Source organism: Lonchura striata, chromosome 28, assembly GCF_046129695.1.
Source record: "Lonchura striata isolate bLonStr1 chromosome 28, bLonStr1.mat, whole genome shotgun sequence".
Lineage (NCBI taxonomy): Eukaryota > Metazoa > Chordata > Aves > Passeriformes > Estrildidae > Lonchura > Lonchura striata.
Window position 1 is genome coordinate 3563230 of NC_134630.1, and position 13450 is coordinate 3576679.

At 45.9% G+C, this 13450-nt stretch overlaps 1 protein-coding gene across 1 annotated transcript in view; it reads left to right on the forward strand.

The window, feature by feature from the left end:
* RFX2 (regulatory factor X2) overlaps window positions 1–13450 on the forward strand; it is a 74078-nt gene that overhangs the window by 47950 nt on the left and 12678 nt on the right. Inside the window, exons 6-8 of the mRNA XM_021544296.3 lie at window positions 2224–2298; window positions 8514–8695; window positions 12179–12298. Of these exons, the coding sequence (XP_021399971.2) occupies window positions 2224–2298; window positions 8514–8695; window positions 12179–12298 (377 nt within the window). The remainder of the gene's footprint in view (window positions 1–2223; window positions 2299–8513; window positions 8696–12178; window positions 12299–13450) is intronic.

Consider the following 13450-nt stretch of genomic DNA (forward strand, 5'->3'; position numbering starts at 1 on the left):
AGAAGGCACCTCCAGAGGAGAATGGAAACAAGGGAGTACTTCAGGACTAGCAGTGGTCCAAGAGCTGCTTTAGGAAGCTGAAAGATGTTTGGTAAAACTTGTGTGTGCACTAAAGAAAAAAATTCAGATACTTCAAGAAACCTCTTAGGAAATCTTCCCTCTCTGCTGGAACACCAATATTGTGCTCCAGCAGATGGGCTGAAGCAGCACAGGGAACATTCAATATCTGTGCCAACACAGCACTATTAATCTTCACCTAAATTAGTCTGGACCAAGAGAGGAAATCCTTGAGACCTCCCATAAGTGGGTCCTCAGAGCTCTTCACCTTCCTTCAGAGCTGCTTAAGAGCTTTTGGTCTTTCCCCTGTAAATAGATTTTATTGCAGATGCAAGGTTTTGGATGGGATACCTGCCAACAGCAAAGGCCAGGCAGCGTTTCTGTTCTGCTGCTCAAACAGCCCCTGAGCAGAGGAAGGAAATTGGGTCTCCCTCCACCTCTGACTCATTTCCTGAAGCTGTGTCAGCACTCAGGCTGTGCTTCCTCCTGGTCCATCATGGTGTGAGGCAGTGAAACCCCACTAATCTGAGCCTGAATGGGGTGAGAACACCTCAAGAAGTAGCTCCACTTCGGGGTGGGAGCCAAGGCACTGTGCTGGAGGTGGTGCCACCTTCACATGTCACTTCAGAAGCTGGGTCTGATGTGCTCTGCTCACCACCCTGCTGGGACAGAGCCTGGCTTTGTTAGGGCTGGGCTTATCTCAGCCCTAATCTCCACTGTGGGGTGAGTCAATGTGGGCAGGAGGCCATGGGCAGATCATCTGCAGATGCTTTGTGGGTGTGCCCACAAGGGTTAAATGAGGACAGAGAGCAGAGCTTTGGCTGCAGGTTCTGTGTGCTGCTGCCTTGTCCTGCCAGGGCACAGATAACGGGGTTTGGGACACCTCAAACAGGGTTTGGGACACCTCAAATGGGGTTTGGGACATGTCAAAAGGGGTTTGGGACACCTCAAAAGGGGTTTGGACACCACAAATGGCTTTTGGGACACATCAAAAGGTGTTTGGACACAACAAATGGGGTTTGGAACACCTCAAAAGGTGTTTGCAACACCTCAAATGGGGTTTGGACACCTCAAACGGGGTTTGGGACACCTCAAAAGGGGTTTGAGACCTGTCAAAAGGGGTTTGGGACACCTCAAACGGGGTTTGAGACATGTCAAAAGGGGGTTGGGACACCTCAAATGGGGTTTGGGACATGTCAAAAGGGGTTTGGGACACCTCAAACAGGGTTTTGGACACCTCAGAAGGGGTATGGGACACCTCAGACAGGGTTTGGGACATGTCAAACAGGGTTTGGGAACATCTGCTGGAGACAAACAGGTTCTGCTCCTGCCAGGCTCTAATGTGGGGTTTGGTGAGTTTTGAGGATTTTTTTTTTTTTTTCATGCAAAAAGCTTGTAGAGGAGCTCTGGAGTTTTGGGACCAGCAACCATCTGCTAAAGGAGCTTCCCAGAATCTGGCCCAGGAGCAGAGTGGAGAAGACAAGAAGGGTTCAGGAGAGGCACAAGGCAGCAGAGAGCCCTCATCCATTCCAGTTCATGCTCTCTCCTTGCACCCCAGTTTTATTCAATTTTTTAGGGTTTTTGACAAAATATGTAGAGGTGACCAAATCATTATTGCCAACTCACCTTGGAAGGCCTGGTCCAACTCTGCAGCCAGTCTCTGACCATTCTAGTTCATGCACTCTCCTTGCTTTATTTAATTCTTGAGGTTTATTATTTAATTTTTTTCTTTTTGACAAAATATGAAGAGGTGACAGTAACTAAGTCATTACTGCCAGCTCTCCTTGGAAAGCCTGGGTCCAACTCTGCAGCCAGTCTCTGCAGTGGCTCTGCCTGGTGATGGTTTGCTCTCAGCAGGAAGGGAAAAAGAGGAGGAAAATGGCTTTTTTTTTTGTAAATAGGCAGTGCTTTAGTGGAAGATGAACCCCCCTGGCCTTGCTTTGTCACCCCTGTGGGGATTCCTGCTGTGTGTCCATTTGCATGTCCCAGTAACGCCTCTGCAGCTCCATCCACATCTGTTTGCCTCTTTTTCACAAGCTTGTTGATATAAAGCATTAATCATTCAAATATTAATAAAGAAACAATAATCCTGGCTGTTGCTAACTATCTGATTTCCTTTCTTTTTCCTTTTTTTTTTCTCTCTCCTATGCACGTTTTTTCCTTTAGCTTGAAATGGCGATTGAAAACCTACAAAAAAATGAAGGGATTACATCACACAAAAGCAGTTTGCTCAACAGCCATGTAAGTTACAATCAGAATTTACAACCTTTTCCCCTGCTTTGGTAGGAGAATTATTTCTTTGGTGTATTCAACAGCAGGAGGCACTCAAAAGCAGCCTGTGATTGAGCTGTGCTGCCCAAAACAGCCCATTCCCCAGGAAAAATAGTCTGCAAAAAGTGCCATGATAATGGTTGCTGCTGAGATGCTCAGGATTCTGTTATTTTCTTTATTTATAATAAATATAAATATGGGTTTATTTATTTCATCTGCCTTGCAACGGAAGTTGCTGGCAGCCAGATAAACACATTTGAGGAAGTTTTATTCCTTTTGTTGGAACTGAAACACGGCTGAAAAATTATTTGTGAATGCACAGCCATGACTCGGTGTGAGTTGTGACAGATTCCCCTCAGCCAGCACACACCAAAAGCCTGAAAATGCCTTTTTTTTCCCCTCTCTCTGCCTCAGGAAGCCCATTCCTGTCCCAAGGCTGTGCTAAATCTATGTGCTGGGCCTCTCTCTCACTCTGCCAACGATTTCCCTGCTTTGTGTGATATTCCCACTGTTCTGCTGGGCCTTTGCATCCTGGTTTGTGGCTTCCATGCAGGAGCACTGAGGGATGAGCACATGCTTGGGTGAGATTTGGGTTGAGTCCCTGGACCTGCCTTGGTTTCCCTGTGTTTGGATGAAGCTCAAGCATGTCCTGCACCCATAAATCCCATGCACAAAGTGGTGTTTCTCTATTCTAACAGGTTTGTTCTGGGGTTAGGGGCTGGTTTGCTGTCATTCTTAGGGCAAAAAATAAAAATATCTGGCTTCTTCACTGTTCCTGAGACAACAAAAGGAGCTTTAGACCAGTCTGATTCTTAATTCTTATTTCAAACTCCAGGCCAGGGCTCGTGGGGGAGCTCAGTCTTTATTTCAGCTGGTGGAGAGTGAAGGTTTCTGGTTGTAGCTGGGGAAACACAACCTGCAGGATCAGGCAGTTCTTGTTCTGGGCATCCCTCCCACCCCAGGCTGGGCCAGGCTCACACTCCTGAAGTGCTGCACAAGGATTGTGTTGCTCTGCAAGGTTTTTCTTGTTCATCGAGGACAAAGTTTGAAAAAAAAATCAGAAAAAGGGCAGAGGAAAGAGTGCAAAAGGTAGAAAAGAGATTTCAGTGACCACAGGCTGTGCAGGATGGAGTGGGGGCCTCAGCCAGCCCCTGATCAGACCTTCCCCACCCTGGGCTTGCAGGGTAGAAGTGCAGAGTTTGATGTCCCTGGTTCTAGGTCCTTGATGTCCCTGGTTCTAGGCCATGGTTCCTTGTCTGGCCTAAGGTTTAAGTGCTCTTACAAACTCTGGAGCAAGCAAACTCCTTCCTGAGTGACACATCACCCTCAGCTGGGCCCTCTGAAGGTGCAGGTCCTGAGCTGAGGAACCCTCCAGGGTCCTTGCTGTCCCCAGTGTCCCTGCTCAGGGAGGTGTCTGGGGACATGTGGGAATAAAAAGAGGGATGAGCAGTGCCTGAAGGGGACACAGCACATTGGGGAGCCAGCTCAGGCAGTTCCAGAGCTGGAGCAGCTGCAGTGCCATTGCCCAGCGGGGATCTGAGCCCATGGAAGGGCACCCTGATGTGAGCAGGAAGCTGGACCAGGATAGTCTGGGTTGGAAAGGACCTTAAAGCTCATTCTCATTTAATTCCAACCTCCTGCCATGGGCAGGGACACCTTCCACCAAAGCAGAGTGCTCAGAGCTCTGTCCAAGCCAGGCTGCAATGCTCCAGGGATGCTCAGGGCTCTGTCCAAGCCAGCCTTGGATGCTCCAGGGATGCTCAGGGCTCTGTCCAACTCAGCCTTGGATGCTCAGAGCTCTTTCCAAGCCAGCCTGGGATGCCCCAGGGATGATCAGAGCTCTGTCCAAACCAGCCTTGGATGCTCCAGGATGCTCAGAGCTCTGTCCTGTGCACCTTGGGTCTTCCAGGGATGCTCAGGGCTCTGTCCAGCCCAGTCTGGGATGCTCCAGGGATGCTCAGAGCTCTTTCCAGCCCAGCCTGGGATGCCCCAGGGATGCTCAGAGCTCTGTCCAACCCAGCCTTGGATGCCCAGAGCTCTTTTCAAGCCAGCCTGGGATGCTCCAGGGATGCTCAGAGCTCTGTTCAGCCCAGCCTTGGATGCTCAGAGCTCTGTCCAGCCCTACCTGGGATGCTCCAGGGATGCTCAGGGCTCTGTCCAACTCAGCCTTGGATGCTCCAGGGATGGAGCAGCCACCACCTGGAGACTGCAGGTGGCCAGAGCTGGCTCCCAGTGCAGGTGTGGGACATCCCAGTGACAACCAGTGCTGAACCCAGCTCATGCTGTGGTACAGAAGGGAGAATTCTGCTCTCCAAGGTGTTCCAGATCTCACCTCTTCATGGCAAAGAGCAAAACCACAACAGCAGGGAGAGCTTCACCCATCCCAAATTCCCCATGGCTGGCACACAGGATTGGCAGGCTTGTGCTGGAGGAGCAGGTGACTGCAATCTGTCAAGGCTGAAAGCAAATTCCAGCTTGACAAAAGCAAGAGGAAGTGGGGAGATGATGCTAATTGCACTTAGTTGTGGCTTAATTGCTCTGAGTTTTAAGGTTGCAGAGTTCTTCATTGTCTTGTGTCCCTTGTTTTAAATTTGGCTTTTTGGAAATGTGCAAATTCTTGGGATGATGAGGTTTATTTTGTTACCATCAGCAGGTGGTTCATGCCAGGAATCTTTGGGGTTTTCAAAAAAATAAGAGGACAATTAAAGGTATCTCATTCCACAGGGAATTTTTCATATAATTTAACTCAAATCAATATGAAATGAAGCTTGATAACTGAATTTGGCTTCCAAACCTCCCTGAGAGGTTTTTTAAGTGCACTTGAGATGTGCAGTGGGAAGGTGAAGCTCCTGCTGAGCCCCAGTGACACGGGATGGTTCTGCTGAAACCATGTGTGACTGACAGTGGCATTATTTCTGAGATTATTTCTTTGGGATTGGGATTATTTCTTTGCCAGTTAGGATCTTGCAGATGATGCAAAGAAATCAGAGAAAAATAAGTAAAAATAACTGCAATTTTTGAACACAAGAGCCTGAAGTTGGAGCAGTTGAGGCCCTGTGGCAGTGGGATATTCACAGCATGAGTAGGAGTAGGGAGAAAATGTAATTTTTCCTCATTGTCTGCAAAATGAAATAGCAAAAAACACCAAATAACCCCCACTGGAATTCTTTCCTGTGAGTGAATGGCTCTGTCCTAACTCTGAGCTCGACTGAGTAGAAATTTAGGAACCTGCTGCTCGTGGTCTCAGCTAAAAACACCTGAAATATGACCCACGAATGATTTCTTTTTTATATTTCATAGAGGTGACCACAAAAAAACCTCTCCAAACCTGCACCTTCCCAAAAAAAAAAAAAAAAAAAAAAAAGTATTTTCGCAGCCAGCCCCAAGAGTGGTTTTTTCCACCCTCAGATCGAAACAGGATAAGGGCTTTGCCAGTGGTTTTTTTTTCAAAAGAAACCAAACAGTCAGATAGAAATAAATTTAAGGTAGAAATGAAAATTAAATGTTCCCCTGTAGTGCCAATAACAACCACAGCAGCATATGGATGTAGAGTGATTTTATTGAACCTGATGATGGCATAAACAGAAATAAACTGGGGAATATCTCATTGTCACAACTGAGCAAAATTCAGAAAGCAAACAGAAGAAGAGATTCAAATGGAAAGAGTTTTTAATTTTTTCATTTTAACTGCCCAGTGTGTTATTAGTTGTGAAGGAAGAACAAAAATCACATTTGGAAAATTATTTCAATTTTGACAGATCTCTGTTTCAAGCTCTTTTGTGTTGTTCATAATAAATTTCTAATTCAATAGTGGGAGTTCATATTGTGAAACTCTGCAGTGTTTGAGGGAATATAAAAAGACATTTGCAGGAAAAGGAAGCTGGGAGATGAAGGGAATCTTCTAGAAATATCAGAGATTAGAATAAAAATGCTCAGGATCAAATTGAAATGAGAGGGTTTATCTGTATCTGGATTTTCCATCGTAATATACAGCTTTTATATTTTTTTTAAGGCTTAAGGCTTAAGATTTAGGAGATAAATAGCTGATGCACATTCACTATCTTCCATAGGCTAAATAAAATACCTGCTTTAAAAATTTGAAAGGATCTTAAGCAATAATCTCTTAAACATAGGGGATGGGCCAAAATTAGCATAAATGTGGACAACTCAAAAAGTGAATTCCTGCTGGTGTTTTATGGCAAAAAAAAACAAAAACAAAAACTGGGGTCCACTTTTGTTAGAGGGAACAGAATGGCTGGAGGAGGCTCAGCGCCACAGGAAGATTTTTTGGGGCTTCCAGGGGTGTCTGTGCTGCAGGTGGGAGCAGGAAGGGTCATTATGGATTATTAACGAAGCATCTCTTGGAGCTGTGGGGTTTGGAGATCACCTCAAGGATCGTCCTGGGCCGTGTGGAGCTGGGGGAAGCTGGGAGGAGGAGAAGAGGCTCCTCAAAAGCAGCACAGAGGGACAAGTGGCCAGGAGGTTTTTCTTCCTGCCAGAGCTGATGGATGCAGCCACAGGAATTTGTGGTTGGATTTGGATCAGCTCCAGCTGACAAATCATGGAATGGGTTGGGTTGGAAGAACCTCAAAGCCCAGCCCATGCCATGGCAGGGACACCTTCCTCTGTCCCAGGCTGCTCCCAGCCCTGTCCAGCCTGGCCTTGGGCACTGCCAGGGATCCAGGGGCAGCCACAGCTGCTCTGGGAATTCCACTCCAGGCCTTCCCCACCCACAATTCCTTCCAAATATCCCACAAAATTCTCCCCTTTCACACTGGGAAGCCATTCCCTGTGTCCTGTCCCTCCAGGCCTTGTCCGCAGTCCCTCTCCAGCTCTCCTGGAGCCCCTTCAGGCCCTGCCAGGGGCTCTGAGCTCTCCCTGGAGCTTCTCCTCTCCAGGCTGAATGGAATAGTTTTAGTTGTAGGGTTTAAAGTGTTGGATCCAGCTGACTTTGTGCAGCAGCAGTTGAAGTGTGGGCGTGTGGAGGAGACCCACAGAGCTCACCCTGAGGGGCTGCAAGGCTCCGTGTGAGAGCAGGGTGGGACACCAGAGAGGTGCCCGAGATGCCATCACACAGCTCAGGGTGTCTTTCAGAGAATTATTGGTGTGAACCTCCAGCCTTGTGGTGAACTGGGACCTTGGAGTGTCACCAAGAGGAAATGGGAGAAAAGAGAGTGGTGGTGGGAATGAGAGGGTTTGGGTGCAGACCCGTGGGCTTTGGCAAATCCCACTGATTTCTGGGCTAAATCCATGCTCAGGTCCCATAATTGCTTGGACTCTCAGTTGTATGGAGATGCTGTGGCTGATATTTGGCTTCCACAATCCAAAATCTGTTTTGCCCTGATCTGCTGGGAATGCAGCTGGTTCTGGTGCAGGAGATCTGGAGGGAGAGAGAATCCTGCAAACTATTAATCCCAGACATCCCTCATGACAGTGAAAGGGCTCTTACCCACCCTGTTGATATTAGTCTGCGTGTACATCCAGTTCCTTCCAAAATTCAATTATTACAACACTCATTTGATTGATGCTGAAGTCATTTAGTCAATTAAAGGAGATTATTGGGGGCTTTGCATTTGAATTCCTGTGCTGACACCATGTGCTGGACCTGCCCTTTCAGAGTATCTCGGTATAAATAATTTATATTAATTGCAAATTTTAATCAACAGCCATGTCAGAAGTTCAGACAGTAAATTTTGCAAAGTAGATGAATTCCCTCAGATTTTGAAGGTTGCTTTGGCAACCATTAATTTTATTGTTAAGGGAGCCATTGCAGGCCAGTCTTCCAATTAATAAAGACCTTGCATCAATTTTCTTCCCCTAAAATTTATTTCTCTTAGGCAGTATCTCAAGATCTCTTTTCCTTGGAAAATGTGTATTTTTACAGCTTTATTTTGGTTCTGCAGGAATTCATCTGAACCCGAGGTGGACACTGAGGTGACAGCAGAACTGTGTTTTAATGAAAAATCTGACTGGTTTTGTTTGTGCCGGGTGCTTTTTCCATCCTATAAACTGCCTTTTGCCACCTTATAAAATACTATAAATGACAAATTATACGAATTAACTTACATCAATTAATTATCCAGTTCTCTTGAACTTCTCCATCCGGACCTTTTAAAACGCCGACTCTGCTGACATCCCATCCCTTTTTTAGACTTGCGTGTTCTTTATTTTTTCCCTGGCTGAAGCTGCAGTGGCTGCTGGATAACTACGAGACAGCAGAAGGAGTGAGCCTGCCCCGGAGCTCCCTGTACAACCATTACCTGAGGCACTGCCAGGAGCACAAGCTGGACCCCGTCAACGCCGCCTCCTTCGGCAAACTCATCCGCTCCGTCTTCATGGGGCTGAGGACTCGGCGCCTGGGCACCAGGTTGGTGGCAAGCTGCACTTCAAAAAACCAAAAAGCAACCCACCTGCAGCATTTTTAGTGCACTCAGAACCTGCTGAAGGTCTTTGGGAGGTTCAGGTGTTTCTCTTCTTGTCAGCGTTCAGGAACACAAATAATCACGGGATGTGATTCCATGCAGGTGCTTTTATTGAGAGCTCTGGGAATCAGGGGTATAGCCCCAAATCTGACTCGGACACAGCTTTTGAGCTGAACATATTTTGTATTCTATCCTTATATAACTTACATATTAATTATTAAACTTGACATTCCCCCTCTCGTACAGCCCACTAAATATCAGGCTAGCCCAGAGGTCCGAGGCTGTGAGGGGAGGAATATCAGGAGATGGCAAAGATTCCCAAAAGAGGCTCTTACCCTGATATATGTTGGCTCAGCTCTCTTTATTCTGTGATGTCCATGGGGAGAGCGAGGCAAAAGAGCACAAACAGGAAATGTCAGGGGTCTGTACAGACTTTGGACAGGGTGGGCTTCCCTGGCTCTCTGCCCACCCTGTTGGGGCAGGAAGGAGGGTCCAGGGTTATCTGATCAGAGCCACAGGGTCCCGGGGAAGGGGAAATAGAGTGCCCATGAGCTCACTGTAACATAAACTTATATTGTTTTATTGTATACATTGACATGAGCTTCTCGTGATCTTTCTTAGGCCCCTGACCACAGTTTCTCATGATTGTTCTTATGATTAAACAATAATTATATTTAATTACTAACCAATCATCACATCTAACAATTATATCTTCTATCATGTACTAGCTACACAGGTGCAGTTCTACCAAGTACAAGTTCTTCATGTGCTTAGGGTGTTTATTTTTCCAGGGCCTACTAAGCTTAATTTTCCTTTTAACCCTAAATCCCCATGATTTTAAAACCCTTTTACATTCTGGGATCGACGGGAACAACCGACCTCGATCCGGTGGGAAAATTTTATGTGAAGCTAAAGTGGTTCTCATCTCATGAGGATCTCATTACACCAAGGAGATGTGTCAGGGAGTTGGCATGGAGCTCAGGGAAAGGTTCTTCCCCCCGAGGGTGCTGGCACTGCCCAGGCTCCCCAGGGAATGGTCCCGAGGCTGCCAGAGCTGCAGGAGCGTTTGGACAGCGCTCCCAGGGTGGGATTGTTGGGGTGGCTGTGCAGGGCCTCACTGACCACTGTGATCTCTTCTAATCAGGACATTCTGGGATTCTGTATTGTCTGACAAACATGAGGTGACTCATCCTCACAATTTCCACTGCAGAGCCCAAAATTCTGGGTCACTGAAGCAATTTCTCCCTGTGCCCCCATCACAAGATCCCCCATGACAGACCCTGTGCCCACAGCTTTGATGCAGACAAGGTGTAAAGTTATTAAATGGTTTATTTCTGAGATACTCAAAGGATTAGGGTATCTTGCAAGAGGGTTTTATCTTCAAAACTGTCAAAGATCTGTAAGATGTTACAAGAAAAGTGTAACATGAGAAAATAAACTCCTGTAATTCCAGACATGTCCTTCAAGGGAGCACAGCTGAGTGTGAACTTTATCCCAGCTTAGAATATTTAAGAAGTGAGTAATATATCGCTTGTAAAACAGTCACTGCTCTGATTGTTGAAGATTTTATAATAAAATTCAAGCTTAAATATCTGGGCTTTTAAATGAGAACAAAACTAGATGTGACAAGGGCATTCCACATCTGGAACGTGGAGATAACAGTTGTAGGAAGAGCAGGGGAATATTGGATTTCTCTCTATTGGGTCAAACGCAAGAGCTCTGAAGTAATTTTTTTTGGAGGAGAGAAATTCTTTAATCCCATCAAGGATTAAAGAATAAACAAGTGAGGGGAAAAAAAAGCCACACTGAAAATTGGAAATGTGCAGGCTGGGAAAGTGACAGTGAACCTCAATTACTGTAGAAAGAGCTGACCCCCATTATTTTCTTACTCATTGTAATTTTAGGTTATAAAGGTGGCTGTTATTTAATTTGCAGGCACCTAAATCACTTGGGACAGGGCTGAATATGGGGTGTGTGTAAAATCCTTTGGTGCAGTGACAAAGACCCAACAATTCAACTGGGACCTTGAAAAGAGCAAATTCCCCCCAAAAGTAAACCAAATTTGATAAATACTCCTCTTACATTTCTTTAATTTTCCAATGGGAAGCATCCTTGGATTTAAGGTGCCTCCAGTCCCAGTTTTAGTGACACAGCAGAGGAATTTTAAGCATCCCTACTCTGTGCTCTGGAGATGCTGTTGGTGCTTCCCTGGCTTGGTTTCTTCTCCCTCTGAGGACTCAATTCACCCATTTTTGGTGACAAATGGGCTGAAGCCAAGTTGGACATGCTGTCACCACGTGTTCATGGCTGCAGAACTGTCCTCGCTCCCACTGGGACCAAAAAATTCCAGTTTGGTGGAAAAACTTCAGCTGACACATCTCTCTCTAATGTGGTGGGATCACACCCTCCTAAGGAACACCACAGTAGCAAAAGAGAAAGAATTCCAGCTTCCTGTGGCTAAAAGCTTTCATTTTTTACAAAACCTACAGAAATGAGCAGCTCCAAGGACAAAACCACATCAAAGCTTGGTGCTGTTGCTGCAGAAGTGCTGGCAACAGAAAGACATTTTTCTTTTCATAGAGGGACATTCAGTCAGTTTTATCCAAGTCTGGATAAAGATGGACACTTGCTTTTGTGGAAAAAACAAATCCCTAAACCCTCAACAAATAGCAAAGTGTCCCCTGTGGTCTTACAGTCACTCTGTTTAATAACACTTTTTATTGTAGCACTTCCCTCCTCTCTTCCCCAGGCACCATGGGCTGCATGGAACAAGCCTGGCCAGGTTTAAGTGTGGATGCCACTGCACTTGGCCCCATGTGGGCTTAAATTTTCTAGGGGATGGTGGCATTTCAGTGGTTTGATGCCTTGGGAAGGCTGACCTAGAACAGAGGATGGACAGAGCTAAAGAATAAAGCAGGGATTTATTAAAAGGCCTCAATAGATCCACCTTGGGCAGCACAAGAGCCCAGCCAGGGCTGCACCCAAAATGAACCAAAATGGTCCCAAAATGCACAACTGCTCACGGGGCCTCTCACTTTGATCAGTTCTGCTCCATTTGCACATTGGAGTTCATTGTCCAATTCCAGCTAAAGCATGAAGTCCCATCCTTGTTTTTCTCTCTTCATTCCACGTTGTTTGTGCTCTTGGGCTGAGATTTGGATCATTTGTCCTTGGTGCCCAGCTGGAGCAGGAATTGTTTTGTCTCCCTGCTCTGTGCAGAGAGCTCAGCATCCCCTCATGTGAAGCCCAGACCCACCCACTAAAGCAGCACAGAACCTGAAACAGAAAAGCTCCAACCTGAGGCATCAAATTCATCCCTTCAGCCACTCAAACAGAGCTTGGCAGCCGTGTGCTGCACGAAGTGGGGTGTGTTGACCAAGCAACCAGGGCCACAATGCCTTTGTCAGTGACTGAGTTGATATTTCCAGGGGAAATTCCAAATATCACTACTACGGGATCCGCCTGAAGCCGGAGTCGCCGCTGAACCGCCTGCAGGAGGACACGCAGTACATGGCCATGAGGCAGCAGCCCATCCACCAGAAGCAAAGGTAGTGCCCCCAGACCATTCCCAAAACACTCAGCAGGTCCCTGGGATTTGGCTCCACTTGGGAAGTTCAAACCAGGTGAAAAAATTGAGAGATTCGACAAATCAAATTAAAACAGGTGACAGATTGTAGTTAAACAACTTGTTTAAAAGATAGAGTTTTGCACCTTAGCTGAAAAAAACTACAAAATAAGTTTATATGCATTGGTATAAGTTTATATTCATTGTTACAGTGTTATAAGTTTATATACATTGTTATATACATTGTTATAGTGACAATGTTAGTGATAGCACCTTGGATACTTCACTGTACACAACAATGGATTAACAAAACCATCAAAGAAGTTTTTCCCTTCAAGAGAGAGTGGGAAATTTGGGAAATGGATTTGTAGGGAATTCTCAAAGTCTTGACAGAAGGCTCACACAGTGTGCATCTGTATGCAAACCTTGAGATCAGAAATACTGACTTAGAAATGCCATGGGATAGGACAGACTGTTGAGAGAGAAATGGAAATAGACACAAATTTCAAAGAGTGGTTTTGCAAATCAGACTGGATACTTTGGAGAAATAGAACTGTGAAAGATTCACTGTAGTAGGACCCACAAAGAATAATTTTAGATGATTGGCTTTAAGGCATCTACAGTATGATGTGGCTAAAGCTGATAGGCCAGGAAACATGTATAATGTATTGTAATTAGGAAATAGTTAACTTCTGATTGTGATGGTGTGAATTACAACACCTGTATTGTCTCACCCTTCACATGAGACTGAAAATGGAATAAAAGTTGTTAAAATGCCTCTCAGTTGCCCCATCTCAGGGTCAGAAAAGCTTGCTGAAGAACCAGAGCCGAGCTCTGGAAGGGTCCAAAATCCATCCCAGGTAATGCCCCATCCCTGGAAATCTGCAAGGCCAAGTTGGATGAGACTTGGAGCAACCTGCTTTAGTGGAAGATGTCCCTGCTCACTGCAGGGGGTTGGACCAGATGGCCTTAAAAGGACTTTTCCAACCCAAACTCTTCTGGAATTCCATGGAATGAGATTTATCTGCCTATTCTCCTTGCCAGTGGCACGTTCCACCCTGTGTGCCACCTTTCACAGCTTCCCTGCAGCCAAAATGTTTTAGGATCTCAGTTATGGAGATGCTGGTGCCAAATC